At 47.3% G+C, this 27,707-nt stretch overlaps 11 protein-coding genes across 11 annotated transcripts; 6 read left to right on the plus strand and 5 right to left on the minus strand.

The window, feature by feature from the left end:
* Window positions 1-33: 33 nt before the first annotated feature.
* Window positions 34-1,283, minus strand: GLAREA_01664 (uncharacterized protein; the record flags this gene model as incomplete). Its single annotated transcript, XM_008088880.1, has 4 exons — window positions 34-206; window positions 254-611; window positions 663-817; window positions 875-1,283. The coding sequence occupies 4 exons, from the start codon at window positions 1,281-1,283 to the stop codon at window positions 34-36; spliced, it is 1,095 nt and encodes a 364-aa protein (XP_008087071.1).
* A 551-nt stretch (window positions 1,284-1,834) lies between these two features.
* Window positions 1,835-4,249, plus strand: GLAREA_01665 (Activating enzyme of the ubiquitin-like protein; the record flags this gene model as incomplete). Its single annotated transcript, XM_008088881.1, has 8 exons — window positions 1,835-1,846; window positions 2,047-2,217; window positions 2,275-2,533; window positions 2,680-2,751; window positions 2,802-3,093; window positions 3,148-3,427; window positions 3,491-3,885; window positions 3,937-4,249. 8 exons carry the CDS (start codon window positions 1,835-1,837, stop codon window positions 4,247-4,249), a joined length of 1,794 nt encoding a protein of 597 aa, XP_008087072.1.
* Window positions 4,250-4,363: 114 nt separating this feature from the next.
* On the minus strand, window positions 4,364-5,419 carry GLAREA_01666 (NAD(P)-binding Rossmann-fold containing protein; the record flags this gene model as incomplete). Its single annotated transcript, XM_008088882.1, has 4 exons — window positions 4,364-4,521; window positions 4,618-4,710; window positions 4,775-4,861; window positions 4,927-5,419. 4 exons carry the CDS (start codon window positions 5,417-5,419, stop codon window positions 4,364-4,366), a joined length of 831 nt encoding a protein of 276 aa, XP_008087073.1.
* A 395-nt stretch (window positions 5,420-5,814) lies between these two features.
* Window positions 5,815-6,945, minus strand: GLAREA_01667 (uncharacterized protein; the record flags this gene model as incomplete). Its single annotated transcript, XM_008088883.1, has 1 exon — window positions 5,815-6,945. The coding sequence occupies one exon, from the start codon at window positions 6,943-6,945 to the stop codon at window positions 5,815-5,817; it is 1,131 nt and encodes a 376-aa protein (XP_008087074.1).
* Window positions 6,946-8,959: 2,014 nt separating this feature from the next.
* GLAREA_01668 (POZ) lies at window positions 8,960-9,651 on the plus strand (the record flags this gene model as incomplete). The annotated part of the gene is made up of 4 exons (XM_008088884.1): window positions 8,960-9,092; window positions 9,165-9,279; window positions 9,460-9,593; window positions 9,647-9,651. 4 exons carry the CDS (start codon window positions 8,960-8,962, stop codon window positions 9,649-9,651), a joined length of 387 nt encoding a protein of 128 aa, XP_008087075.1.
* Window positions 9,652-10,806: 1,155 nt separating this feature from the next.
* Window positions 10,807-12,620, plus strand: GLAREA_01669 (Amidase signature (AS) enzyme; the record flags this gene model as incomplete). The annotated part of the gene is made up of 4 exons (XM_008088885.1): window positions 10,807-11,086; window positions 11,145-11,595; window positions 11,648-12,345; window positions 12,397-12,620. The coding sequence occupies 4 exons, from the start codon at window positions 10,807-10,809 to the stop codon at window positions 12,618-12,620; spliced, it is 1,653 nt and encodes a 550-aa protein (XP_008087076.1).
* A 783-nt stretch (window positions 12,621-13,403) lies between these two features.
* GLAREA_01670 (uncharacterized protein) lies at window positions 13,404-14,133 on the plus strand (the record flags this gene model as incomplete). The annotated part of the gene is made up of 2 exons (XM_008088886.1): window positions 13,404-13,856; window positions 13,942-14,133. The coding sequence occupies 2 exons, from the start codon at window positions 13,404-13,406 to the stop codon at window positions 14,131-14,133; spliced, it is 645 nt and encodes a 214-aa protein (XP_008087077.1).
* An 868-nt stretch (window positions 14,134-15,001) lies between these two features.
* On the minus strand, window positions 15,002-17,105 carry GLAREA_01671 (Citrate synthase; the record flags this gene model as incomplete). Its single annotated transcript, XM_008088887.1, has 2 exons — window positions 15,002-16,531; window positions 16,584-17,105. The coding sequence occupies 2 exons, from the start codon at window positions 17,103-17,105 to the stop codon at window positions 15,002-15,004; spliced, it is 2,052 nt and encodes a 683-aa protein (XP_008087078.1).
* Window positions 17,106-18,345: 1,240 nt separating this feature from the next.
* Window positions 18,346-20,467, plus strand: GLAREA_01672 (Glutathione synthetase ATP-binding protein; the record flags this gene model as incomplete). Its single annotated transcript, XM_008088888.1, has 2 exons — window positions 18,346-18,786; window positions 19,442-20,467. 2 exons carry the CDS (start codon window positions 18,346-18,348, stop codon window positions 20,465-20,467), a joined length of 1,467 nt encoding a protein of 488 aa, XP_008087079.1.
* Window positions 20,468-21,483: 1,016 nt separating this feature from the next.
* GLAREA_01673 ((Trans)glycosidase) lies at window positions 21,484-23,472 on the plus strand (the record flags this gene model as incomplete). The annotated part of the gene is made up of 8 exons (XM_008088889.1): window positions 21,484-21,498; window positions 21,649-21,868; window positions 21,923-21,942; window positions 22,088-22,141; window positions 22,190-22,358; window positions 22,412-22,458; window positions 22,510-22,784; window positions 22,842-23,472. 8 exons carry the CDS (start codon window positions 21,484-21,486, stop codon window positions 23,470-23,472), a joined length of 1,431 nt encoding a protein of 476 aa, XP_008087080.1.
* Window positions 23,473-25,105: 1,633 nt separating this feature from the next.
* On the minus strand, window positions 25,106-27,436 carry GLAREA_01674 (Mitochondrial carrier; the record flags this gene model as incomplete). Its single annotated transcript, XM_008088890.1, has 9 exons — window positions 25,106-25,622; window positions 25,758-25,923; window positions 25,975-26,128; window positions 26,178-26,248; window positions 26,316-26,749; window positions 26,860-26,885; window positions 26,936-27,117; window positions 27,177-27,257; window positions 27,307-27,436. 9 exons carry the CDS (start codon window positions 27,434-27,436, stop codon window positions 25,106-25,108), a joined length of 1,761 nt encoding a protein of 586 aa, XP_008087081.1.
* Window positions 27,437-27,707: the final 271 nt, after the last annotated feature.

Raw genomic sequence — 27,707 nt, forward strand, 5'->3', positions numbered from 1 at the left:
AGAAGGTTTATAATGCTATTCGGTTCCAAACTTCTAGTACCATATACTCCTAGTTCTATGGTGAGGGATATCTTCTTGGCCCGCGGCTTCACGCTCTTTCATTAAGTCGTACAGAAAGAAGTCAATCAAGATGGCATTTATATTTGCATCCGGATGCTTTCTCAATATTTCCCTGCGAATAAGTTCGACACACCAAATACTACAACCTGATAAATCATTAGCATCCTTATAGCACAGGGTTTTTTAAACTCACCTCTTATTTGGAGCTCCCAAGAATGGCCACTTTCGATGACCTTTTTCTGATTGACGGCACTTTGTAGAAGAGGACTGTACCACAAACAGCCAAGTGAGTTCAATATTTGAGGAACTCGATAATCCGCAAAGATAGTGAGCCCGTCGATGTCATGGAATTCCCCATAGCCCTTTCCATCAAATGCGGCCCACAAGTCTGCTACGCATATTTGCGCTCTTTTCAAAAATCGTACATTCTTGCGGTTCTCGTAAGGGAAAACATCGTTGAAACAAGTAAAGTTTTCAGCTAGCAAGTTGACAAGAGCAGCTGCTGAATGGTTGGCAGCTTCAATGCATTTCGTGAAACTGCATTGATATTTCTAGAAGTAGGATTTAGCAGCATTCCCTACACCCAAAAAGCAAGCACATACTTCGTACAAGACTTCACCCGCTTCTTGTAAGCAGTCAAAACGTTCGCGAAGGAGAGGAATTTCCTCGGCTGTGGCACTTCTGAAAACATGTCTCAAAACATCAATGGTACACTCGTCTTCGCTCTGCCAAAAATCAGAAGACGTAATTGGAATACCTGCAGAGCAAAGAGATTAATGAGCGGTACCTCTCAGAGCATTTGCAAGCAACAAACCCTCTTCAAGTGCACGCTGCAATGCGGCAACCAAGCTCTTGTATCCCGTGCAACGTTTCCCCTGGTACTCGATAGCGAACCGTTCTTCTTCATCGTTCTCAGACCAAAAGGAAAAGTTCAGCAAGTCCATAGTAAAAATGAAGTCTACAGTGCTTGCGTCAAGTGCTTGTGGGTGAAAATCGTGTGACTGCCATGTCTTTGTCGAATACTGCTTCTTTTGCATCTGTTCGTATATCATGGCAGCTGCTGCAATAGTCGACTGCGAGTCAAGGGCCACGTCAATAGAGTTATGGTAGACATACTCAGCACCTTCAAGCACCTTTGTCTCTGGTACACTTGCAATTGAGGCTTTGGAAAAGTGTTGACGAAGAAAATCAAGAAGGTCATTGTCTGGCTCAGAATCAGACATATTGGGTCAGACGAAGGATGCAGTCGTCGAAATGGGAGGATTGTCAATCCTAAGTCGTGCTCGCTAGTGGACAAAAGTCGATAGAAGGGTTTTCTGGATTGAAATTGTCCGCGTAGCAGAAGCGTTCTTGGTGATGAAAGCGCGACAGCACCCGATATACGAATTTTTCTGGTGTTTGATATGGCTCAAATCGTTGAAAATGTGAGATTATTTGCCAAACCTCAAGGTGAGGACATGATTCTCGCTTCGTCACCTTGAAACCTGCCGGTCCGAGCTCGGATCGTCGGAATTGATACGGCGATAAGGATCCCGTATCTGCTTCTCGGTCGGTATCGCGCTTCTTCTGGTCGCAACTCGTCGCGTTCACTGGAGGCTTGTCATGTACCCAGCCGTCCAGGCGCAAACACTCTCCAACGTCAACGCAGACATCAATTCCTCTTTTTTCGCTTCCCATCGTGGCAGGCCGATCGCCTCCACCTAACGGCATCATGATCCAATCTCTAACTCGGGATCATTCATACCAGCAGTCGCTTGGGAAAACCACAAACCCGATGGTCAAGGAGGTAAGCTACAGCTTTCCACAGTTCTACTGCAGTCTGATGTCTTTGGGGGATTATATCTCTAGATCGAGCATGGAGACCACATTCGCACATCCGAAACTGGTCTCCAAAGACATCTGCGAATGTATTCCGAATCTTCTGTTTGCCCCCATACGATACACATACAATTGGCACAGGAATTGCTCCGCTAACCACTTTGACAGGCACGAATACTTATGGTTGGAGCTGGAGGTATTGGCTGCGAGCTGCTCAAAAACCTCGTCCTTACTGGATTTGGCGAGATTCACATTGTTGACCTGGACACGATCGATCTAAGTAATCTAAACCGCCAATTCCTCTTCAGACAGGAACATATAAAAAAGTCCAAGGCTTTGGTGAGACTCATTCGCTCTGACATGGGAGGAAACAAGACTGACGAGTTCGGGTCGTAGGTCGCAAAGGAGGCAGCACATGTTTTCAATCCTAACGTCAAGCTCGAAGCTCACCATGCGAATATTAAAGATGCTCAGTTCAATGTGGCGTGGTTTAAAGGGTTCACAATTGTCTTCAACGCGTTAGATAACTTGGAAGCGAGAAGACATGTCAACAAAATGTGCTTGGCTGCGGATGTACCGCTCATCGAAAGTGGCACTACTGGATTCAATGGACAGGTGCAGGTCATTAAGAAGGGAGTGACGGCATGTTATGATTGTACGCCCAAGGAAACGCCCAAGACATTTCCCGTTTGCACAATCCGAAGCACACCGAGCCAGCCCATACATTGCATTGTCTGGGGGAAGAGCTATCTATTGAGGTCCCATGCCTTATTCATGATGTTATATATGAATGCTAACTAGCTTTCAGTGAAATGTTTGGAACAAGTGAGGAGGAATCGGCACAGATGGATCATTCAGAAGACTCAGAAAATGGTCAGTGGCGAATAGGCATATCACACAATTTTTCACTAATTGTACCTCAGCTAAGGAGATCGAAAAACTACGGCAAGAATCGGAGGCTTTAAAGAAAATAAGGAATGCTATGGGCACACCAGAATTCCCCCAGCTTGTTTTTGACAAGGTGTACAAAGATGATATCAACAGACTTCTTTCCATGGAAGAAATGTGGAAGTCTCGGCGGCCTCCTCGGCCATTAAGTTATACAGAAATTTCCGAAAAATGGAAGCTAAACCCACAATTGCCCATTGAGCAGCTGCTGAAGGAGGACCAGAGAGCCTGGACCTTAGAGGAAAACGTGGCCGTCTTCCGGGATAGGTAGGTTCATTCTACGTCCCTTCTACTACGAGTCGTATGTTAACACAAGCAAAGTTTGGAACGACTGGGTAAGAGGGTCGAATCAATGAAAGCATCAAGCACAGAACCAGTAATCACGTTCGATAAAGATGATGATGATACTCTGGACTTTGTTTCCGCTAGCGCCAATCTACGATCAATAGTTTTTGGCATCGAGACCAAATCTCGTTTCGATATCAAGCAGATGGCTGGCAATATCATTCCTGCTATTGCAACAACAAATGCAATTGTAGCAGGTTTATGTGTTCTTCAGTCATTTAAAGTATTACGGGGAGAATATTCGAGTGCTCGGGAGGTAAGTAAACATGATGACCGTCTAATGCTTTGTTTAATTGCAGGATGTGTCTAACTCGGCTAGATATTTCTTTCCCCGTTTGCGCCCCAAAGATTGCTGTCATCCGACAAGTCGAGACCACCCAATCCCGACTGCCCAGTCTGCAGTGTGGCACAAGCTCTAGTACTTGTTGACATTTCACGGGCTACCCTTGGAGACCTTGTCAAGGATTTCCTGCGCATGGAGCTAGGTTATGGCGAAGAGATAGTAGTAAATCATGGCGCTGATCTGCTATATGATGTCGAAGAGACTGACAATCTAACAAAAAAACTTGGGGAACTCGGTAAGTTGTCCGGATTTCTCGTCATTTCTGTCGCTCACCAAGATGGGACAGGAATCAAAGGTGATAGCTTCTTGACTATTATCGATGAGGATGATGAGAACCCAAGGGTAAACTTAGTGCTAAATATCCAAGAATCGTAAGTCTCCTCGTCAAGTTCCTTCTCTTCATCGCCTAACGTTTCTTTCAGCAGCAGCCCAATAGCCGACAAACCAGTAAAAGGAGTAAACTTTCCACCTGAGCCGGCAGCCGATGCACCATCTTCCCCAATACCGCGAAGGCAGAAAGTCGTAGAGTCAAACGGAGCTTCAAATGAGCTGCCTCAGCCGAATGCAACCAACGGCAACGGAATCGTAGCGAAATCAGCCGAATCGGGCAAGAAGAGGACGTTTTCTGATGTGGAAGATGTAGAGCATCAAACAAAGCGATCCAAAGCCATGACCAACGAGACGGTGGTTCTCGATGACACGGTGGATGGTGCTATCTTGATTGACGACGACTGATCCCATAGGTAAGCGACTCGGGTGTCGCTTGCCTCGCATAATTATGTCCGCTTGGTCGTATTGACATAAGCGACCTTCGGAATTTCGACCAATCTTCTATGTTTGTGTAATTAATTATACGGCACTCAGGCCGCCATCAAGATTTAGCACACAGTTGTTTGCGTATTTATTGGTAGCTAAAAAGACGGCAGCATCGGCAATATCTGAGGCTTCTCCAAATCGTTTCAGGGGAATGGCGTCAAGGGCATCGGAGCGTGCCTCGGGAGTCATAGCTGTCATTTGTATATTAGAAAAGTCCTTGGCAGGAAAAGAGGGACATCCGACAGCGGAAGAATAGTCAAGTATTAGAGAAAGAAATGGCAACATACCAGCTGTCATGTCTGTTTCAATGTATCCAGGGACAATCACGTTAACTCGTGTCCCCTTCTCACCCAATTCTGCTGCCAGAGCTCGCGTGAAACCTTCGAAGATTAGAGTGGTTCTAATAACGTTGCTGTGATAGCAATGCTCTTGCATTTCACTCACCAATAACTCCTGCTTTACTTGCAACATAAGCCGCACTTCCACGTCCACCCTTCATGCCCAATAGTGAGGCAACATTAACAATGCAACCTACCTCAATTAGCGCCCATCTCGTACTCCACACTCAAGCCAAAAACATCAACAAGAAAACTTACCATCCCTTCGCCCCAACATCCCCCTTCCAACAGCACCACACCCAAACATCGTGCCCATCAAATTCGTCCTCAAAACCGCCTCCATCTTCTCCCCTCCCATCCTCAGAAACGGACTTACAAACGTCACGCCCGCCGCGTTCACAAGGATATCAACATCCTTCCGCCCTCTGAAATTCGAGGTCCAGAAGTCTTCGGATCCGACATCCCCAGCGACGATTTCATGACCTTGAGTCGGGCCACTGGGAAGGGAAGAGAGGAGTTTGTTTAACGATGTGGTGTTACGGGCGACGAGGACTAAGGATGATCCTTCTGCTGCGAAGCGTTCTGCGATTGAGAGGCCAATGCCGCGGGAGGCACCTGTGATGATGGTTTTTTTGCCATGGAGGACACCAAGTTTGGAGGTCTGGGTCGAATATTGTTTTGAGGAGGCTTGAAGAAAGAGGGCGGGTGATTTTGATAGACTGTGAATCTTGGATAAGTTTAAACCTTTCATCTTGTATTCAATGACTGGTGATGAGGTTCAATGGAAGCTATGATTGGATCGAATGAAAGATGGCGATGATGAACTCAGATCCCGTGATAACTTGAGGTGGAATCTGCAAGTGGCCTTAAAATGTGGGGTTAGCCACATTGGACTGGGAATATCCAGGCGAGAATTCATAAAGCTTTTCCAGAACTCTGGAGTCTGTGTTAGCGCAAGACAGAGCGCCGGATATTGTCGGATGCCGAAATGTCACTTTCTGCTTCTGAAATGAGATTGCAGGAGGGTCCAGGCACCCGGCTGATATTGGAATTGTTTATTTACATTGTTGGTGCTATTTCCGAGAGATCCGAAGCGAGGTGGCATTCTGGCCCCCTTCTTCTGTCTAACTAATCGGTCAACCCAACTTAACAGCTAATAACTGTACTCCTCTGTGAAGGATGCTTGCTCTGCCAACTTCGCTCTAAATCATCCAACCGCTGTGCCTCTAAGTCTGCTGATGTTCTCTCCTCCATCTCCCCACTTGTGCTCCTGCTGAAATATTCCTCGTCGTCACTTGATTCGCGAACAACTTGATAATCAGACTTTCCATCAAAGACATGTTGTAATGGAGTGTTCTCAAAAAGCCGTTGCCAACCATTGCCCCCCGAAGCACCCAAGGCATACGCTCTATCCATGCGCTGCAAGCTCCTATAAAATATCGAAAACGCGAAAGCTGAATATGTGAGCCCGCCCAATAGATCAAGGCGCCAGTGGTGTCGCAAGTACATGGTCGAAAACCATTGCCATAAAACGTAGAACCCAAGCATGAATGCACCTCGTCTGGAGTAGCGAGCGATGAAGAAAAAACAACAGCAACTGAAGGCGCCGTGGAGTGATGGGAAGGCACCAAAAACGAGGGGAGAAGCCTTGAAAGCGTTCTGATAAATGTGTGTTCCCAAAACTGCATCAACTCGGACAAGACCCGCCGCAGAACCTGGCATGCTGTAGTTTCCGGGAGGTAAAGGATATCCGTACTGATCGCCATACCATGGGGCAGCAGTTGGAAAAGAAAGATGGGTGATAATTCCTAAGCAGTTTTGGATTCCAAATGACCATGCGAAGATCGATACAACGCCGGGTGAGGCAAAGAGCCAAAGCCAGAATGCTGCGAGGAAAGGCGATACGAAATGTATCACTCCGTAGGAGAGCCACGTAAAAACGTCGAGAGCCGGTGAGAGTTCGTGCGTTCCAATGTGGAGGATGTTAAGTGCGAAGGGAGGTACAGCTGCGAGTAGCGAGAGTTTCGGTCGTCTGGTGAGGGCGTACATCCAAGAATATCCGGCAACCGCTAATATACACTGAATCGCAACACCCGCAAATGTGATATCGAACACCCGGTGGTCTTCCTCCTCGAGAAACTTTACATGTATGTAGGGCCTGATTGAAGAATCGATTCGATAAGCTAGAAATAATAAGTCAGTCAGATTTCCGACTGCTTCCGCGCGACTTGTGTTACCGTTTTTGAAGGTTGTTATCCATATTAAGATGAAGGTCATGTTGATAAGAATGTGTTTGAGAAGGCCAAAAAGAGTGTGTCTATGTAGCAAGTCAGCCAAATACCTCGTACAGTTCTCTCGTCATCAATCGACGAACCTGTTCAAGAGAGTCTTGTAAATATGCAGAAAACATCGCCCAACGAGGCGGGGTATAACAGCAAACATCATGATGGAGAGCTCGCAGGCAACCGATCGAGCGAGTGTTGCAGCAGAGGAGAGCTTCCACCTCTTCTAAGATAAAGATGCTGCGATCAAAGAAAGAACGACAGTTGAGCTGTGGTTAAGGACGCAAGCTCCCCGACCTAAGAGGTAGAAACTGTTGATTAGACTGTTGCCAAGCAGTTGATCCGACGTTAGCATCACGCCGGAGCTGTGTCGCGTGCCAGTGCGCATCTTCCTACTGGAGAAAGTCCTGTTGGTCCTTTCATAACTTGGCACTAAGCAGTACGGGGGGTTTGTGAGTGGTTGCTAGATGACAGGACAGGAGCAGGCAAACGAGCATGGATTCGCCATCGGCCAGCATTCATCCCTATTCTGGACTTGGAGCACTTATCACCTAAATCTCGACCGACTGGGACTAGGGCGGATTCTTTTATTAATCATCCTCCAGCTCGAATTGTCATTGGAAAGGCTGCATGTGCGTTGAGCTGTGAATCATTTGATTTGCTGGATGCATAAAACATTCAAAAGCCGAATACTACTTCAGGTCGAGGTCGTCGGATGTCGGACATATTCAAAGTACGAGCTTGAATACGCCAGCGAGCCGCTTACTTTGTAGCCGATGGATAGGGACAGTACCTACCTCCGTACAACTGGTTCCAGGCCGCTCTGTTGAGTTGGGTCGTGGGCAGCGACCACTATCAGTCAAGTAGGTATCCACTTTAGCATAAGGTAATGTTCAACCCGCCGAATTAGAACAGTAAGCAAAGTAATCGAAGAAGGGCCATCATGTCGAGCATCCTTTCGGGAGAGTCCATTGACTTCAAAGCATCCTTACGTCACTGACAATAATCGTGGCAGAAATCTATTCTCAGCCGATTAGGCAGTTGGTCATGCTTTGCGGGACGGCGGTGTAACGCCAAAGAGGAAGAGCAACACCGGGATGGCCCAGACTCGTATCATCTTCACTTCGAAATACACATTTCATCTAATTGAACTTCGAGGTACTCCGGACAATTTCTTGCCATGCTGTTGTAGGAGTAACGACTGGGCTCTAGAAATCCCAATCAGGAGAAAACAACCAATATATGGAAGACAGAAGTTGGGAAGCGGTACAGATGATGGAACCGAGCCGTATCTGATTTCAGCCACATCGTTCGAACTTCGACCACTCCCGGTCTCGCGCGACGGGAAAGGCTGATCTTGCAGATGGTGGCGTTTGTCTGATATTAAGTGCGATAGCTTGGCGGCACGTACAAACTCTGAACAAAGACACATTTTCCATCCCATATACTCCTGCAAATCCAGTACAAATTTTTGCTGTTGTCATGGTTGCCCTGCTGAGGTCTCCCACTATAAACGTGACTGCTCCTGTCATACTTGAATGCCTTTCCAAAAAAGCGATCCTCCATTCCTTCCCGCACCTAGGCGCAGTGATGACTCGCGATGATAACAACAGGAGATGCGAAGAGCTAGACTCAACAACCAGTACAGCAACTTGAACGGTCTTCGTCAAGGCGTGCGAACTTCTACAAGTACTTTCGTTCACTTGACAGAGGCTTTCAGCCGGGTCGCGCCAGTGGGATATGGCCGCCAGAGCCCTCGAGATTGGCAACAAATGATTTGGCTGATTTTCAAAAACGGCATTAGCTTCATCGATTTCACGGTGAACGCTATGTTGCTTACCGAAATATGGCGGTTAGGTATTCAGGAATTCAATCATCAATAGCAAAAGGAATGCTTTTCGGTTATGTATCCACACCCGGTGTGTGTCGATAAAGACGCGATTTTCTTCCCTTCATTGTCACCACACAGACGCGTTTCTCCAAGCTAAATACCTGGCATCCCATCCACGATGTCGAGCTCGACGCAGACCCAAGGGCTCAGCAAGTACGTGACGCTTATATCAAGTGATGGCTTCGAGTTCGTGGTTCTTCGCGAAGCAGCTTGCACAAGTGGCGCCATCAAGAGGATGTTAGATCCGAAGAGTAGGTATTCCTGCAGCTAGCCACCGTGCAGAGGATCTTTTGGAAGTTCTACTGACCTTCTGCCACACGTAGGTGGTTTCTCTGAGGCGACGACCGGCCGTTGTACGTTTGCTGAGATCAAGTATGTGAACCGATTCTCTCTCCCTTTGGCAAATATGGATCCGGGACCCATTACGGATATCGGAGAGTAGGAAATTTTCTGTCAATGATTATACCAAAGTTTTTGCAGACAGAACCTCCAACCCGAAAGGGTCGGCCGCGACGCTGGCTGATGCCTTTTACACTTGAACTGAGACGCAATTGCTGCTCTCGTTCCCCAGAAAAAGTTTTGCTTGACCTGCCGATGGGAACTGACACGGAAATATAGTGGCATCATCCTCGAGAAGATTGCAGAATATTTCTGCTACAATTTCAAAAACCGAGATAGAGAAGACGTTCCAGATATGGAGATTCCACCAGAGCTGTGCCTAGAGCTGCTCATGGCCGCAGACTACTTAGACAGTAAGGCATATGCACACCACCCCTCTAGGTAGCTGGCTAACCTGAAATTGCAGCATAACGAATTTCTTCTACAAGGCGTTTGGGCTTCGCATGGGGTCAGGCATACGGGGTGTTGGGGGAGTTCAGGCGGATTACAAACACTTAATTGAGATGTTACTTGAAGTTCCAAGACTACAGTTGTGACTGCTCGAGCAGAGACCGACACCATTTGAGCATATGCGTTCTTCCTCACTCTTCCATGGGCTGAACGTCTATAGATTATGGCAGAAAAAAATCCACACTACTCAGCCTACCTCTACTTCCCATTAGGGGGTGGCTCCATGTTAAGGGAAACAGCATCAAGCTCTCCTACAGAATTTGTATGTCAGCCGATGATGCCAGCCTCAGCACGCATGACCTTGTAACGCATCTTCCACAATGAAATCAATTCTTTAATCTAAGGCCGAAGGCACAAGCTTATATGTGTCCAAGTATGACTTGTGTTTTGGGACCAGGAGGCGTTAACCTCCACAGGTTTGTATTGAGAGCCATCTACTTTCAGACCGTAGCATGTGGGAGCTGCGTGCCTCTCTTGTCGGTCTAGGTAGATCCCATCGCTTCGGGTAGGAGCATAGTTCTGTATTGTTGTATAGCCTCGTTTGATTCCAGCAAATATGTCTTCATTGCCAACATGCTACACCAGATAAGTTGATGTAACTTGGGAACGCCGCGCCGTCGCCCAACCAATTCGTTACGGCTATTTGACCTTAATATGAATAGTTACAATATATCATCTGAAGAGCTACCTTCCCGAGTATATCTGGTTCGTGGGAAATTTATGATGTTCTTGGATGACTCTGTGTTTGGACATTGCCTGTAACCGGCCGCATGAGCCACGTAGTCTCGATATCTGGAACATGCCAGCGAAATCGATTTGGACCATATAAATGATAGACATGAGATGTGCCACTTTTGGATACCACGCTCTTTCTATGAAGTCAATTTCTTATGAGGCTAGGAGCTTGATCTGCAACCACCGGCTACGGACTTCGACCCCCACTTCTCCAATGATTGCCGATATGACTACAATTCAGCAAGACAATTGTTTGGAATAGACTCTCATGACACACAACTCCTCCCAACTATTATCTTTTATTTGTTAAATTTACTTTTATTATACACTTTGTTTCATTCTGGTCTTTAATCTTCTGCATTAGTCCAACGATTGTCTGAAATGGGGCAGAACTACAAAGAAATCGCTGCAATAGCACTTGCTCGACGAAAAGCCGCGATTCCAACACATTATCTTCTTCCTTCGGAATATCTTCAAAATCTACCGAGAAATGTGACTACAGTGCCTAAGGATTCAAAACATTTCACAACCCATGAGCTAGAGATTATCGAGGCAGAGGCAGCCGATATCCTCGAAAAGATCGCTACTAGGGCCTGGACATCCACGGAAGTGACGAAAGCTTTTTGTAAAGCTTCAATTGTAGCAAATCAACTGGTAACTGGTTTTTATTCAGATTTAATATATCGTGCTGATGTTGATACAGACTAATTGTCTAACAGAAATTCTCTTTTCCGAAGCTCTGAAAAGAGCTCAGTTCCTGGACGACTATATTGAGAAAGAACATAAAGTTATTGGACCGCTTCATGGCCTCCCAATTTCACTAAAAGACTGTATGGTGACGCCACCTCATCCGTCGTCTATTGGAATGGCCTGCTATGCAAATGAAGAAACAAGTGAAGCAACCGTCTTGGTCAGTATTCTGGCCAAGCTTGGTGCTGTTTTTTATGTTAAGACTGCGGTTCCCGTGGCCATGATGATGATGGAGACCAACAGTAATATTTGGGGTGAAACTACTGGAGCATACCACAGCGGTTGTAGTCCCGGCGGGAGTAGTGGAGGAGAAGGTGCACTTTTGGCAATGAGAGGAAGTCCTTTGGGTGTCGGTACCGATATTGGTGGATCTATTCGTATTCCTAGCGCGTTCAATGGGCTCTATGGGTTGAAGCCAACGTAAGCACCCCCAAATCCCAAGCTCCAACTATCCTCTAACATGAACATACAGTTTCGGAAGGTTTCCAGTCTACGGTACAAAGTCGGGGATCACAGGCCAGGATTTCATATTTTCCAACAATGGACCGATGTCCCGCTCAATAGATACTTTGAAGCTGTATTGCCAGGCAGTCTTGTCCAATGAAGTATCTCCATGGAATTTAGACCCCAAATGTCTCGCTGTTCCGTGGCGAAGTGGTACTATCAATCCTCCAAGTCGAAAGCTTCGCTTCGGGATTATCTCCGATAATGACGGAGAAATCAGCGCTCATCCTCCCATTGTCCGCGGACTGGCGATGACTAAGAAAGCCCTGGAAAAAGCAGGTCATGAAGTTTTTGAGTGGTCTCCCAATAATCATCCTGAGATGGTTCGGGAAATGAATAACTCGTTTTACACATTGGGTGGTGCTGCTATTTTAGGGCTGACCAAGGAACATGATGAGCCAGTATTTGGAAGCATGAAGAGCTACGAACGGGCTTATGAGCAAGGCGAGCATGGGACTCTTGGACCGACCAAGCTAAGAGAAATGATTACCGCCAGAAACGGTTTCCAAAAGGAGTACCTGGACCGCTGGAATGCTACTGCGGAAGATGGAAACCAGATTATGGACGGTATAATTCTACCTGCCTCACCATGGACAGCACCAAGACTCGGTGTTACCCAAACTGACATCTTTTGTGTGAACTACACTGGAGTCTTCAATTTACTCGGTAATTACGATCTCGATGAGATTCCCTGCGTAACTAGCTGACAGAACCTAGATTATCCTGCGTGTACTTTCCCAGTTACTTTTACTGACAAGGACGTGGATAAAGTCCGAACTGACTGGAAACCTTTGAACAAGAAGGATGAAGCCCTTCAAGCAGATTATGATCCCGAATTTTATCACGGAACGCCGGTCGCATTGCAGTGTGTTGGTAGACGTTTGGAAGATGAGAAAGTGCTGGATATGGTAGAGATCATCGCGAATGCGTTGAGGATGTGATATGTATGGGTTTCATGTGTACGGCTACGCTACAGTTCAAAGATCTGAGGTTGTAAATTCATGTTAGTGGTGGTCGGGCACTTTTCAGTAAGAAACAAGGCATAAGTAGAGGCTGGTGGATTGCTCACTCTGAGACCAAGTGCTGTGGTAGAGATATTAGCTTTCGTGTATTAGACTAGACATTTTGTTATAGCTGTGAAACTATTTGTAGTCTGAGGTTTGAGCATCTTTACAACACACCTTGTAGAATATCTGATCCACATACTGTGATGATTTGGGTTTGTAGAGCCTAGAGGCGTCCCAGTACAACTATACCAGCTCTGCATATTTGGAAAGCCCAGAGTTGTTTCCACATTCTCTAGGTATAATTTCAGCGCGATGAATAACTGCAAGAAGTACTAAATCAATAGAAGTTCACTAGTGGTTGGTAGATTTATAAAGAGACTTAACTATTTAAGTTAAATTAGCGCTTCTGAGTTTCAAATTCAAAAAATTTCCTTAGAAGTTATTGGCAATTCTTATCAAGTAAAACACACTAAGTCACGTTAATATGGACTTTAATCCTCTTAAACAGATTGTGGTGAAGTGGTGGTTCGTCCCAGCGGCCCTCCACAAAATCTCGCTTGCTACAGCCCAAGCATTCTGCAGATGGTTGCCTCGCGCAACACAATCAACACCCCCAGCATCTCAATCGTCATCGAAGCTTCCAACTCCGAACCGCAATCGCGAAAGACACCACCACAACACCACTGAACGCACCTTCCTCATCACAAACTCGACAAAATGGCAGGTACTCGCGGCACAACCCGCAAATCCTCCGGTCCAGCGCAAAAGGGTACCCAAAAAACGCTCGCGTTCACAAACAACAAAGTCACCAAACCCTCTGCGGCACTCCCTGGCAAACCCTCGAAACTCTCGCAGAACATCAAATCAGAAATCATCAAAGCAGAAGATATAAAATCAGAAATCGACTCTGCGTCGCAGGACCTAGGACATATTGATTCTGCGCCTGCGATCGAGAGACAGGCGAAAGCGGAGATCAAGAATGTGAAACAGGGATTGAAGGACGGCACGAGGAGTGCGCAGGAGGTGAGGGCGAGTAAAGTCAGCGATGAGCAGATTAAGAAGTTTTGGAGAGATAGGGAGAGGGAGAGGTTGGTGCCGAGGGTTCACATGGGTGGGATTCCGCTGGAGGAGAAGGTTTGTAGGTTTTTTGATATGAGTAGTGAGTTCGGGGTAAGTTTATTCTCTCTTGATTATTTGATCGTCGGACGGTTGTCAGATGAGTGTGTCTGGGGCTGTGTGGCTAATTGCTTTTTAGCCATGTATCGGAATCTCTCGAATTCGTCGATGGACTCGCGCCCAGAAACTTGGTCTTAACCCACCAATTGAGGTCCTGGCAGTGTTGCTCAAGGAAGAAGACAAAGGAAACGGAAGAAAAATTGAACGAGCATATATTGATGAATTATTGAATTCATGGGGTGGTGTCTCCTCTGAGGCTCAATCAGGTTGATTTGCCCAAGCAAATGTGCCGCTGCATATTGAAGAAAGAGTTGGGTTCACAAGATGGGAGCGAAGTTGAGAAAGAAGGGATCTGGATTAAACGGCGTGCAAACTAGTTGTATTAATACACAACTTTATAAGGATATCGGCGCTTTAGGAGTTTGCTTAGTTTGATGGCACAGGGTATGAAAACATCAACGGGGGCAAGAAGGAGTTGCTCGGGTTGAAGGATTGCACAATACCACAAGAACAACAATTTTGGCCAACTCATTTTTGTCTCGCATCTGTCTGCCAACATGTGCTTGAAACTGTTGAGAAATCGTGTCTTGGGTTTAGAACGTAGCGGTGTGACGGACGTATTCATTATTGACCCACGACCCTGTTCCCATACAAGCGGTGTGTTCCACGTCGCACACTAACAAATTACTAACTAGATTTGCACTCCTGGAAGAGAAGCTAGCAGAAGGCCAGCAAATATCGATTGTTGTGTTGCCAATCTGTTGAATGCTGCAGACGCTCTTCTGATAGGTGAGACTTGCCGTTTCGGTACACTTTCAATATTTTCACATCAAGAAAGGGTCAGAGAATACAATCGTACATACAAATTGGTCATGAGGTGTGGAAAACTAGGAGAAGCAGGCAGTTGTGAATGAGGAAGCATTCAAGTAGTCAGTCAAAGCAATTCCATAAAGTGATAATATCTAAATCTCAATTCATAAGTTACTCGCTATGTGAACATCTAATGTAACATAGGCCCGGCGCAGTATACAGGCGGAAGGCCATTAAGTTGCGCCATTCGTAATTTTGGGGTCTACCAAATGCCACACACAGCATTAAAAAGACCAACGCCATAGAACCCAACCTTCAAATCCGCAAATCTACATCTGAACCTCAACACGTCCTTCAGCACCAGGCGCACCCGTTGACAAAGATGGAAGGAGATAGGTGATATCATCCCAAGGATGTCTGTAGAGACCAGTTCGAAGTCTCTTCTGGTCGAGGTAATGGGCAATCAGACCAATGGAACGACCCAGCACGAAAAGGCCGTTCAAGACACCCATTTGAAGGTAGTCCTCAGCCTCTTCGGCGGAGAAGGCACCGCAGTTGCGCATAAGATCAACGAAGCAGACGGCAACAGCACCATCAACGTTCAAGATCAAGTTGTCCTTCTTAGAGGTGGTAACAGATTCCACGGCAAGAGCGTAGTCAAGCATCTTGCAGCTTGGGAAACGCTTCTGGACGAACTCCTTGACAAGCTCCACACGGAGATCGGGGTTGTTTCGGGACTTGACCTTGTGGCCAATACCTGGAATGAGCTTGTTCTGCTTGCGCATGGTGTCAACGAAATCACGTGGGCTCAGTCCCTTGTCGAATGCCTTGGTGAACTCATCCGCAGCTCCATCAAGAGCTCCACCGAAACGAGAACCAATGGTCAAAAGGCCAGACACGAGAGCACTGATCAAATCCTTTCCTGCTCTGGTTGTGATGATGGTGTTCATGGCACCAGACACAGCTGGGCCGTGATCGGCAGTCAACATGAGAACCATCTCCAAAAACTTGCTAGCGTAGTCTGGGAGACGACGACGGAACCACAAGAGAGACATAACACCACCAATTCCAATATCCTCTTTGAAGACATCAGAGATTGGCATACCAGCGTAGAGGAGTTCCTGTCCACGGTCATCAGAAATAGTAGAGATGAAAGCGGCAGGTTTTCGAATAAGACCGAGCTCCTGAGCCCAAGAGTAATCGATTGGGATCTTGGGAACAACTGGCTCTGGTTGCGGCTTGATGGTTCCGTCCTTGACCAACTTCTGGTAAACCTGGCTAAGGAGTGCTGGCATGTCTTCGAAAGTTTCTGGGACGTAGAAGCCAGCATCTTTCATGGACTTGTTCTTGACAGCGGCGGTCTCGAGCTGAGAGTTTGCGAAAGAACCAGCGTGACCGAACTGCACCTCAGTCTTGAACATGCTTGCGCAAGTTCCGATTGCCCATGCGACGATTGGCTTGGTAATCTTTCCAGATTTGACAGCTTCAATCACACGGTATTCCTCGACTCCTCCAACCTCTCCCAAAAGGAGCAATATTTTGCATTCGGGATCAGCTTGGTATCTGAGAAGATGGTCGATGAATGTTGTGCTTGGATATCTATCTCCACCGATGGCGACACCCTCGTATACACCGTCGGTTGTGTTGGCGATGATGTTGTTCAACTCGTTGGACATACCACCAGACTTGGAGACGTATCCGACGGAACCTTTTCGGTAAAGCTTGGAAGCCACGATGTTGTCCATCATACCACCAGTGTTACCGATCTTGAAAGATCCAGGCTTGATTCCACCAACAGTGGCAGGACCAATGATGGTGATGCCCTTCTTTGCTGCCACATGGAGAATTTCGCGGGCACGCTAGAAAATGTCAGATGATGAATTGCCTCATTCCACTAACAGAGGTACTTACCCTCTCTGGCACACCCTCTGCAATAATAGCAATTGACTTGATTTGTGGGAAGTTCATGAGCTCCATAGTAGAGCTGTAGACACTTCGGGAGGAGGCGAAATTGACAATGGTATCAACATCGCTGTGCTTGGACATTGCCTTCTCTACGTCTTGGTAGACTGGAAGGAGAGTCTCACTGGTCCCCCAGTACATCTTGCTGACGAATTGACCGCCGAATGTGTAGATGATACCCGCAACGGAAGGTGTTTTGCGCTTGCAGATAAAGTCGAAGTCGAGCATGCCCTGCACGGCTCGTGGCTGGAGACCGTAGACAAAACATCTCGTCTTGTCGTGGAAAAGAGTGTGTTCAGCACGAGGACTTAACGGTCGGCTGGGAGCAGCAAATCGGCGGATGTTGTCGTTGGCTGACGCTCCCTGCGGCGCCTGAGGAGAAATGCCATTGGCACCGTTGGTGGTGGCAGAAGGCATGATTTGGTCTTCGGAAACCTTAGGGTCAGCAATTGGATTTTTGACGAGTTGCATAGTTGCTGAGAGGAAGGCAGATGCAATATTGAGAAAATGCAATTCGAGCAATTTGAATTGTTCGACGTAGAAAAGCGAGCTTGAAGGAGAGGTAGAAGGCCGTAATGATCCAATTCAGAGCATCTAGAATTTGCAAAAAGACAACGGGGTAGAAAAGCACTCACATCAACAAGAGGAAATTCGGGGGGTGCAAACAGGATGACAAGAGCTTTTTCTCAAGCCGGACGGAGGTTCGTTGGGGCAGAGAGCGTGGGAGAATCGGGAAAGCTTCAATAGTATATGCGGAGGGAGCGCGGAGACTTTACTTCGTCGGAGAGCTGGAGATGAAGAAGTTCAGGTTGCAGGATCGAGCTGGTTGAACACCGAGACGAGGTGAGACGAGGTGTGGGTGGTAAGTCGGAGGTGGAAGGGGGAGACTTTGATCTTCTCAGCAGCTGTGAATCCGGTCGTGTTGAGCGTTCTGGTGGTCCCTCCCAAAATCCATCCTGGCCCGCACTGTCCACCCCAGCTAAACCCGACTGTCAAGGCGGCGTGTGTTGGTGCAGGTAAGCTGGCGGACGCTGACGTGAAGCCGGGCCAATCTGACCCCTTTTCTGGCGCCGCCCTAGCCACCACCAGTCAGACCCGACAGATGCAGCGGAGGCCGGCGGAGCGACTGAGCTTCTGTGCCTTTTTTCGCTGGGGGACCGGCGTTGGTTGAGGACCCACTCCACCCGCATGCACCAATCAGCCGTGCCCTCCACACCACAGAAAAGTATCGGTGACCGTAGCTCGAAAGCTGCCCTCACTCATCCAGGAGTTCTGCTCAGATACGAAAATCCCCCAATCCCTAATTCAATCAATCCGCGTCGCTGATTTACCAACTGCTTCTTTCCCGCCACGAGGTCTGCCTGTCGAAGTGTGAAAGCGTTGTTTGATAAAGATCCCCCTCTGGTATGTCTGCCTCCCAAGATCCGCCCTGAACTTTTCCGCATCTCTGTCCGACAACACCCTCCTTTCACTGCGGTGCCCTTTCCTCGTGCTGTATATGAATCAGATACTGTGACTTTGCAATACCAAAGTCCAAGGAGCTCTTTTTGCTGCCCTGCGTTGTGCATTCCACAAGTCGTTCAGGAACTGAAGAAGCCCCGAGTACCCCTCCGCCGTCTCTACAAATAAAGTACCAGCTGCTCTCGTCAGCTCCGAGACAACCCTCAGCTAACAGCGCGGCAGTAGAAAAAGAAGTCCCTCACATATCGCAATGGCCGCCAAGTCGATCTTCGAAGCCGATGGAAAGGCTATCCTCAACTATCACCTCACCAGAGCTCCTGTCATTAAGCCATCTCCTCTCCCAAAATCCTCCACTCACAACCCTCCACCGAAGCTCGCTTCCCTATACTTCCCAGAAGATGCTGAGGTCTCCTCCATCCTAGACCAAGCCGAAGTCTCATACCCATGGCTCCTCGTCCCAGGATCCAAGTTCGTTGCTAAGCCAGATCAATTGATCAAGCGTCGAGGAAAGAGTGGTCTTTTGGCCTTGAACAAGACATGGGCGGAGGCAAAGGAGTGGATTGCCGCTCGTGCTGGAAAGCCACAGAAGGTGGAAACTGTGAATGGTGTGTTGCGACAGTTCTTGGTTGAACCTTTCGTACCACATCCAGATGGAACCGAATACTACATCAACATCAACTCCCAAAGAGAGGTACGTGACCGGATCTTCTTCTCATATTTCTTGGCGGTGGTTAGGGAGCATTATGTGCCAGTGTCGAATCGACCTGGAATTGGGGATTCGTCTAGGAGGGTGTGCCGATCCACGGTAGATTGTCCTCAAAGGCATTTCTTAGCCACTGTATCCGTTGTTTCAACATGGTCAAAACTCTCATGAGAGTGCACCAGAGAAATCCGGGTTTACTGATTTGTCATACATTCATTGATGAATCGCTGCATGATCGTGTTATCTGCTGCTTTGCCCTTTGAACCAGATTTATCCATGGGTGGTTGAGAAGTGGTTGTCTTTACTCGAGTGAGGAAAGTCGCATTTGACTGTGGGTGGTCACGATCCTTTTGTGGCGATCGGCCGTAGCGGCTTTCGGTACAGATACACGACGGGCGAACGGAAGCTAAAGCCTCGTTTCCTGTGGCCCACAACTCGCTTTGCTCCAGGGCACATATCATATTCAGTATCACAGCTGTACCTGCATTTGTGCATCTGCCGCATACCGTTCTTCCGTTTTTGGGACAAAACCCGAGATGGCAAGTTCGGATGAGGCTCGAATGTCATGCATACTGTTTTCACCTCAGAACATACTATCAGCAATGTCCAGTAAATGCACGTGCTAACATGAGTACTCCATTAGGGTGACTGGATTCTTTTCACACACGAGGGAGGTGTCGATGTTGGAGATGTTGATGCGAAGGCCGAAAAGCTTCTCGTTCCGGTTGATCTTTCCGAATACCCATCAAATGAAGAAATTGCCGCTACACTGCTCAAGAAGGTACCAAAGGGTGTCCACAATGTTCTAGTCGACTTCATCACAAGACTATATGCTGTTTACGTCGACTGCCAGTTCACCTACCTCGAGATCAACCCTCTCGTTGTTATCCCCAACGCTGATGCCACATCCGCCGAAGTTCATTTCTTGGATTTGGCAGCTAAGATCGATCAGACTGCGGAATTCGAGTGTGGTGTCAAATGGGCCGTCGCTCGTTCGCCTGTTGCTCTCGGCATGACCGCCGTCAAGGCAGCAGATGGAAAGGTCAACATCGATGCCGGACCACCAATGGAGTTCCCAGCTCCATTCGGTCGTGAAATGAGCAAAGAGGAAGCTTACATTGCTGAGCTCGATGCAAAGACCGGTGCCTCCCTTAAGCTTACAATCCTAAACGCCAATGGTCGTGTCTGGACATTGGTCGCTGGTGGCGGTGCTTCAGTCGTCTATGCCGATGCTATTGCCAGCAGTGGGTTCACAGAAGAGCTTGCCAACTATGGTGAATACTCTGGCGCTCCAACAGAGACTCAGACTTTCCACTACGCTCGCACCGTCATTGACCTGATGCTTCGTGCTCCTATGCACAAGGAGGGCAAGGTCCTCTTCATCGGTGGTGGTATTGCCAACTTCACCAACGTCGCCTCAACTTTCAAGGGCGTCATCCGCGCTCTGAAAGAGTACAGCACTCAGCTCAACGAGCACAAGGTCCAGATCTGGGTGAGACGTGCTGGACCCAACTACCAGGAGGGTCTGAAAAACATCAAGTCCGCCGCACAGGAAATGAACTTGGACATGCACGTATACGGCCCAGAAATGCACGTCAGTGGTATCGTCCCTCTGGCTCTCATACCCGGCCGCAAGGAAGCTAGTACCGTGCCGGAATTCCAAGGTTAGACGGTAGTAAGACGAATTTGTTTGCTTGTTGATGATGATGGGGTTTGGGCATATGTTTGAGCATCAATGTGGTAGTTGCAGCGAACGCTTCTTGCCTCAAACTACACGGATAGATATTCATAATTGTCTTGGGTGGATTTTGGCCACCTATGTACACTTTCAGGCGTTGGCGAGGGATCTGGTCACGTCTTCCTCAATGAGCGCGCAAAAAGAAGACCTGGCCAAATTAGAATCTGATTCCCTTACGAGAACCTTACTGGAGTTGGTGCATTCTGGTGAGATGTGAATGAATTGTAGTTCGGTAGAGTAAACCCAAAGCCTGTTTGTGACTTCAGGTCGACCATTGCTATCAGGACCTGTACGGGACGCGGCGTACCCTCAGGACGAAGCTTGGAAGCCGTCCCATCTCCAATGTAATTTCGCCGAAACCCACCCGACCATCGAGTGATCTCATCGCGAAGAGAAAAGAGAGAATCATGAAGAATCTCGCATTGGTGAAGTAAGCTTTGCTATGATGTGCATATTTCGGTCTTGGACTAAGGACCAGAAATGCTCCAGCTATCATCCATTCCTCTCGTACCATTCAGCTAGCGCTAGGGGATGTCAGCAGCAGAAGCGCGCTCTGGTTGGTCAAGGAAGGTTATCCGATAAAGCTGGCTGGCCTGCATAGGTTAAGAGGAGCTCCGTAGCTAGTGCTAGCGAGCGAGGTCGCGGTGCCTCCTACTGTACGAAGTACCAAGACCAAGGTACCTACTGTATCTAGGTCGCAACCAAGGAAGGTAGTGAACTTGGCTAATTATTTTCTTTCTCCCCGCCAACCTCGTCGCAAGTCCTGTCTCGATTCAACTCAACACTCTCTTTTACTTTTATATACGAAAGTACCAGCTGTCTTTTCTCTCAAGCATTCGTTTAATTCCTTGTCACTTGGTCAAGCATCCCGCCGAGTCGCTGCACGGACAAGTTACTTCGTCATCTCTGCACCAACGAAACATTGGCGATTGGATTGGAGCTGCGCAATGTTTACGCAAACGGTAAGTCTCTCTCTGGACCATGGAGAGCCTCCTCGAGCCCTCATCCAAAGATTCCGGGCGTCTCGATCGCTCTTCAATTCCCTCGATACATTAGATTGACTCGTTCTGGCTACTCCCCTCCGGACTCCCGCTGACCATGTTCCTCCACAGCTTGCGCTTCTCGCGCTTTACGCCCATACCGCCCTCGCAGTTCAGCCACTCGTGATACAAGGCTCGAACTTTGTTAACTCGGTCACGGGAAACCGATATCAGATTCTTGGTGTTGCATATCAACCTGGTGGCGAGGCAGGATATAAACCACAATCTGGAGAAGATCCCTTGAGCAATGGAGATGTATGTCTACGCGACGCAGCTTTGATGCAGAGGTTGGGTTGGTGTACCAATTGAGAAATCGTTTGTGGACAAAGGCTAACGTAAAACTTAGGTGTCAATGCCATTCGAGTGGTGAGTTTCTATTCCTCCAATATAATGCCTTGACACGCTCTTGTGGCGTTTCGAATACTCTACCTAGGTAGCATCGGAGTTATCTCACCCTTCATGCATCACGCTTCCGATCGATATCACCAGCACTAAAACTGACTATTCCCAGTACAACGTCTCTCCCGATATTAATCATGATGAGTGCGCCTCCATCTTCAATGCGGTTAGTACCCAATTTTCCCGTTCACGGCGTCTGCTAATGGCTAGATAGGTCGGAATATACATGCTGCTAGATGTGAATGCTCCATTCTCTGGAGAGAGCATCAACAGAGGTGATCCCGAGTCGAGCTACACGGCATCTTATCTGAACCGAACTTTTGCTGTCGTAGAGGCGTTCAAGAACTACCCAAATACGTTGCTTTTCTTTGCTGGAAATGAAGGTATGCAGTCCGTGGATTTGGTGATTACGGACGAATACTAACAGATAAATAAGTTATCAACGATGTTCCCACCGGTGCCAACATCCCACCCTACATGAGAGTAAGCCACCAAAAACTGCGTTCTGTTGAGTTTATGTCTAATCCCGTACAGGCCGTCACCAGAGATCTCAAAAACTACATTGCTAAACACTCGACCAGAAGCATTCCAGTGGGTTACAGTGCTGCTGATGTCAGGGACACTCTCATTGACACCTGGAACTATTTGCAATGCACCACAACTGGCGATGACTCGGACCCATCGCGTGTCGATTTGTTTGCTTTGAACAGCTATTCTTGGTGCGGAGACTCGACTTTTCAAACCAGTTCTTATGACACCTTGATTTCGGACTTCCAGAGCACTAGCGTCCCAGTCTTCTTCTCCGAATAGTAAGCACACTTGTTCCACAACATCCAGCCATAGCTCTGCTAACTTCTCCCCTCTAGCGGGTGCAATAAGCCCTCCCCTCGGATATTCACTGAAGTACCAGTTTTGTATGGTCCCCTTATGACCCCTGTCATGTCCGGTGGTCTTGTTTACGAGTTCTCTCAAGAGACATCTAACTATGGGCTTGTCTCTATTGCGAGCAACGGTTCTCTCCAACTTCGTCAGGATTATGACGCGCTGCAAGGGCAATACAACAGTCTCAATCTTACCGCCATTCAGGGCTCGAGGGCTGAGAACACTAGTGTTACACCTCCAACATGTAACTCGACCCTGATTCTGGAGTCGGGCTTTAACAATAACTTTACTATCCCTGAGACTCCATCTGGCGCCCAGGACATCATTAATAATGGCGTGTCTTCATCAAATGTTGGAAAATTGGTCCCAGTCACCAATACTAAAGTCAGCCAGGTTGTTCAAGGGACTAATGGTCAGACCATGGACCTGAGTATAACTGTGTTGGCTGATGACCAGAGCAACACCCCATCCGGTCAGACTTCATCTACCGCTCCTACCACTACCACCAGCTCTGCGCCTGCCGCAACCACAAGCAAAAAGAGTGGCGCAACAAATCTCAAAATCACAAGTTGTGCACTTCTCGCTGTTGGATTCTTGGCGGTTATACTATTGTAGGGTATTCGCTGCCTAATTTTTTGTTCATACTTATTTTTATGACGGCTTCACGATTTATGTCATATGGGGGCTAAGCACTTTGGTTTTATGTTGCTTTTTCCATTCTACTCGGTTTGCTGGTTTGATCGAGAGAAAATTACACAATAGATAGAGCAGATAATTAGAGGTCAGATGTACGGTAGTCAATTTATTTTATAATGCCTTGCCATATTACAAGATGATTCCGCGTGCTTATTCTCCTTTCCACAGTTGTCGCACAATCAAGGTATGGTCATCATTCACACGATAATTATCTCCACATGCATTCTTCATCCACACTAACTTCTTCCCAGTCCTCCATTCAGTAATCTCTCATTCAACTCCCGATTCAACTTGCGATCTTCCGCCCTGAACTGTTCCTCCGTCTCCTCCCAAGCCTCGGCACACGGCTTGCAATATCCTTTCCGCTTGACCACTTTGACATTATCTTGCTCGCAGATTCGATGGCGTCGGTAGCTGTAGCACTTGACAAGGATATTTGATGGTTCCAAATAGCTGCATTTTTGGTATTGGTAGTCGAATACGATGCACATTTTGACTTTTTAGGAGTTTGAGAGAGTGATATGGGGTTTGATAAGGTTTTGGTTTGGGTTAGATTTTGGCTTTGGGTTTTGACTCTGGGTTTTAAGGGTGGTTGGAATCGTAAGGGGCTTTTGTGATGGGGGCGAAGTAGTTTTAGCTAGTAGGGGGTTTGTGTGTGTTCTTAAACATGGTGAATCATGTTGTTTGCTGGAACTGGTTCATTAGGGTGACTGTTCTTAAGCGAAGTATAAACAGTTCCTAAGTGCTACAACATAGTCTTTGAGTGAGTGAATGGCGAATGAAAGAAAAGTTGTTGACTGAATGTTGAATGTTTGTGTTGCACAAACGCATGCTTGATATACGTGAACTGGAACTTGGTAAATTCGAAGTGAAGATGATTACTTGGTAATTGTGTGACTAGATTTAGTCCTCTACTAGGTACCTGAAGTGTGAACGACGGATGCTCGAATTCTTAGTTCCGTCTATGACTGCTTAACAGCCAGACTAATAATCTGCGGGCCCTCAGACTCAATCGCCTAAAGAATAGGCCATTGCCCTTATCTGTAGACATAAGGCTCAAAGAGAAGGTGTCGAGAAAGTCATGAATGCAAGGGCTTGAGGAAGTGTAAGACCACTACAATAGTCTGCATGGAGATATATTTCATACAAGACAGCCGTTATAAACATGACACTAAACACGTGTATGTTGTTTGAAAGACTTGCATCACCATCATAACGTATCACGATTACAATGACAGGTTGGGGAAGTTGTAGTCTTGCCTAGTATTTCTTACATGACAGAACTGTCAACCAATAGGTTAGGCTGCGCACAATACCTGACCTCATTCTCCAACCATTTCAGACCATAAAATACCAGGTCGGGTATCCTAAGACGCCTAAATCCCTCAAAATTACAAATTAACGCCCGTGCTATGCACCTTTCCCCTTATAATGCATCTTCTTCAAGCAGTGTACATTTCATAACCCCAACGAGGCATGTAGTTGGCCCTTTATATTGCATGTATAACACCACCATTCTATCAGAACCGTCTATAAAACACATCTTGCCTGTTCATCGAAGATGCAACACTTTTTTGGCGTTCTCATAGACAACGTATGTTATGCTGACAGCTGGGACTACCTTTAACAAATTCGGGGTTATGCCTTTGAATAAACCCCTGACGCCTTCGTTCTGGATTGTTTTTCGGGTGACATCAACTATCCCAGTGTATGTTGGGGGATGTAAGACAGTCCCCTGGGCTTGTAAACGAGTCCTTAGAAGGTTGATAGGATACACCATACTGGCTCCGAAGGCTCCCGAGAACGCGCCAATGCAACCGGTCGCGAAAGATCCTGGGAGAGCATCTTCCTCATCACAGCCAAGGAGCTTCGCATTGCGACGAGTGAGTGAGGTCTTCAAGAACTCGAAAGTTCCGAGGTCTATCGCCGAATATGGAAACATGCCAACAAGTCCCATCGTCAGACCACGGTAGGACGACCGGATACCACCTTGTTTGTACATCCTCTTTGCCGTCTCAATAATTAGGGCATTACCTCGAAGACCACCGGCCACTGTCTCGCATTGCATTCTGCTGCCTATTAGCTCCTGTAAAACGCCTCATATTGAAAAATGTCTTACCGGAACTTTAACGTGTCGATCGGATATACAAACAGCCAGCAAGAAGTCAGTACGATTGAGGACGTTGATAGACGAGAAAACCCACTGTGATACAAGACCACCAACCCCCCCAGCAACGAATTTAGAGTATGGATTGATATTTTGAGGGTCACCATGACCTTCAAGCTGGGCCAGAGCTCTCTTCGCAGCCTCGTATGAACCAAATTTTATAGCAGATTCTGGCATGACTTTCACAACGTTGAGCCCGTTTCCTGCCTACGATTAGCAACACGTTCGCTTAAGAGCCACAGATATTTGCTTACCAGCAAATAAGCTGCGAATTCCTCCTGCTCTCCACAGCTCTTTGGTGGCTTCAACAAGTGGCCTACCAACAGTTTTTGCAACCGACGCTGCGTCACCTTTTTTAACAGCATCGAGCGAGTCTTTAGCAGGACCAGTATTCGCAATTAGATAGACCTAGCTCACGTCAGTTTGGTGGAAGGTAGAATTAATCGTCAAAAAGTACCTTGAGGCGATCCAAGGGTGCTGTCGACGTACGAGATATTGCTCCAGCAATACCACCAGCTGCGAAATAGCCTATTAAGACATACGCATTAGCCGTAATTCATGGAATTCCCTTGAAAGAAAAAAGAGATATATTAACCGGGATCGGGCAGGATTTCAGAGAGCAAGGACTTCTTATCTCCTGCGTCAAAATCGGAAATGGATTCATCAGCCAGCTCTTGCGGGTCGAGATACTCTGAAGCGCTTGTCGAAGACTGAGTACTGTGGTCAACTTGCGGCTCAAGTGACATTCTACCGTTGTACATGTTGTCATTTGACGTCGGTAATTCTGCTGTGACTGCGACTTCCGAATGCGACTTTCCCGGACGAGGGCGGAGCTTTGGAGGCTCCGCAATTTTCATGATGGATCCAAAGAACGCTGAAAGAAATGATTTTCTACCTAATCCTTCCAGAGTTTCCTCGCTGATAGATGTGTCGCCTTCAGCGTTCAACGTGATCGTAGAGGAGTAATACGAAAGGACTTCTTTGAGTACAGGAATGTTCGAGTTCGTGGGAAGAAAGAGTAAGAAGTTTCTTAAGCTGTGTTAGCAGTGCTAAAATTTGGCGCGTATAACGATCCCCTCTTAGGCGAGCCAAAAGACGTCACAATAGAAAGTCTGGGCCGCGGAATTACTTTCACATACCTCCATTCCGCAAAAGTTATATATCCCTAAATGACATTTAGTTTGGCTGGAATAGTAGCCTTTGAGTAAGACTAACATCGTTGTTCTCGTCGACCTCGGCGAAAAGTTGGTCCAATTTGGAAGGGGGGACTGAAAGCCCAGCTTTCTTGAAAGCACCTCTCAGCTCGCTTTTATCAAGCCTACCATCATCGTCCCGGTCTATGGATTTGAACAATGCTAGAAGTTCTTTCTCGGTATTCTCGACGAAGACACGAAACTCTGCGCGGATATCAGCTTCGACCCCCAACCGCGACAGTACTGATAATTGCGACACCCACCTTCATATTGTATGACTTTGTCGCCATTCTTATCCATTGCTTTTACGACATCTTTGAGCATGTCATCGGCGTTTTTCAGAGCTGTGGCTTCTATCAGAATGTGCGACGCGTACAAGGTTGGAGAACTTACGATGGTCAATAGCATGCAGACCCTTCCTTAGCCCATTGACATCTATTTCGCCCTTTTTCTGCGGATCAAGCTTACTCCATAGCTTCTCTATACGGAGATCCCGCGAATTTTGGCTCTCTGGGATGTGCATTGTGATGTTCCGGCCTTCCCCCTATCATTGCCTATTCATGCTGTAGATGCTGCAAAGAATCTGCAACGAAAGGTAAGTAGTTGGCTTTCATCGGCGGTAAAGTGCTGGCATGGCACACGTTATGCCCAAGGTCTATGGAGTGTATATGGCTGTAAAAGTGGGAGGCTTCGAGCTGTTGATGTTGATGCTTGTTTTACCAAGAATTCGCAAGTTCTCAATGAACTCGACACAATTCGTCACAGGGATCTCGTGGCTTTTCCTGCTGATAAGG

Source organism: Glarea lozoyensis (genome assembly GCF_000409485.1).
Source record: "Glarea lozoyensis ATCC 20868 chromosome Unknown GLAREA7, whole genome shotgun sequence".
In the NCBI taxonomy this organism is placed as follows: Eukaryota; Fungi; Ascomycota; class Leotiomycetes; order Helotiales; family Helotiaceae; genus Glarea; species Glarea lozoyensis.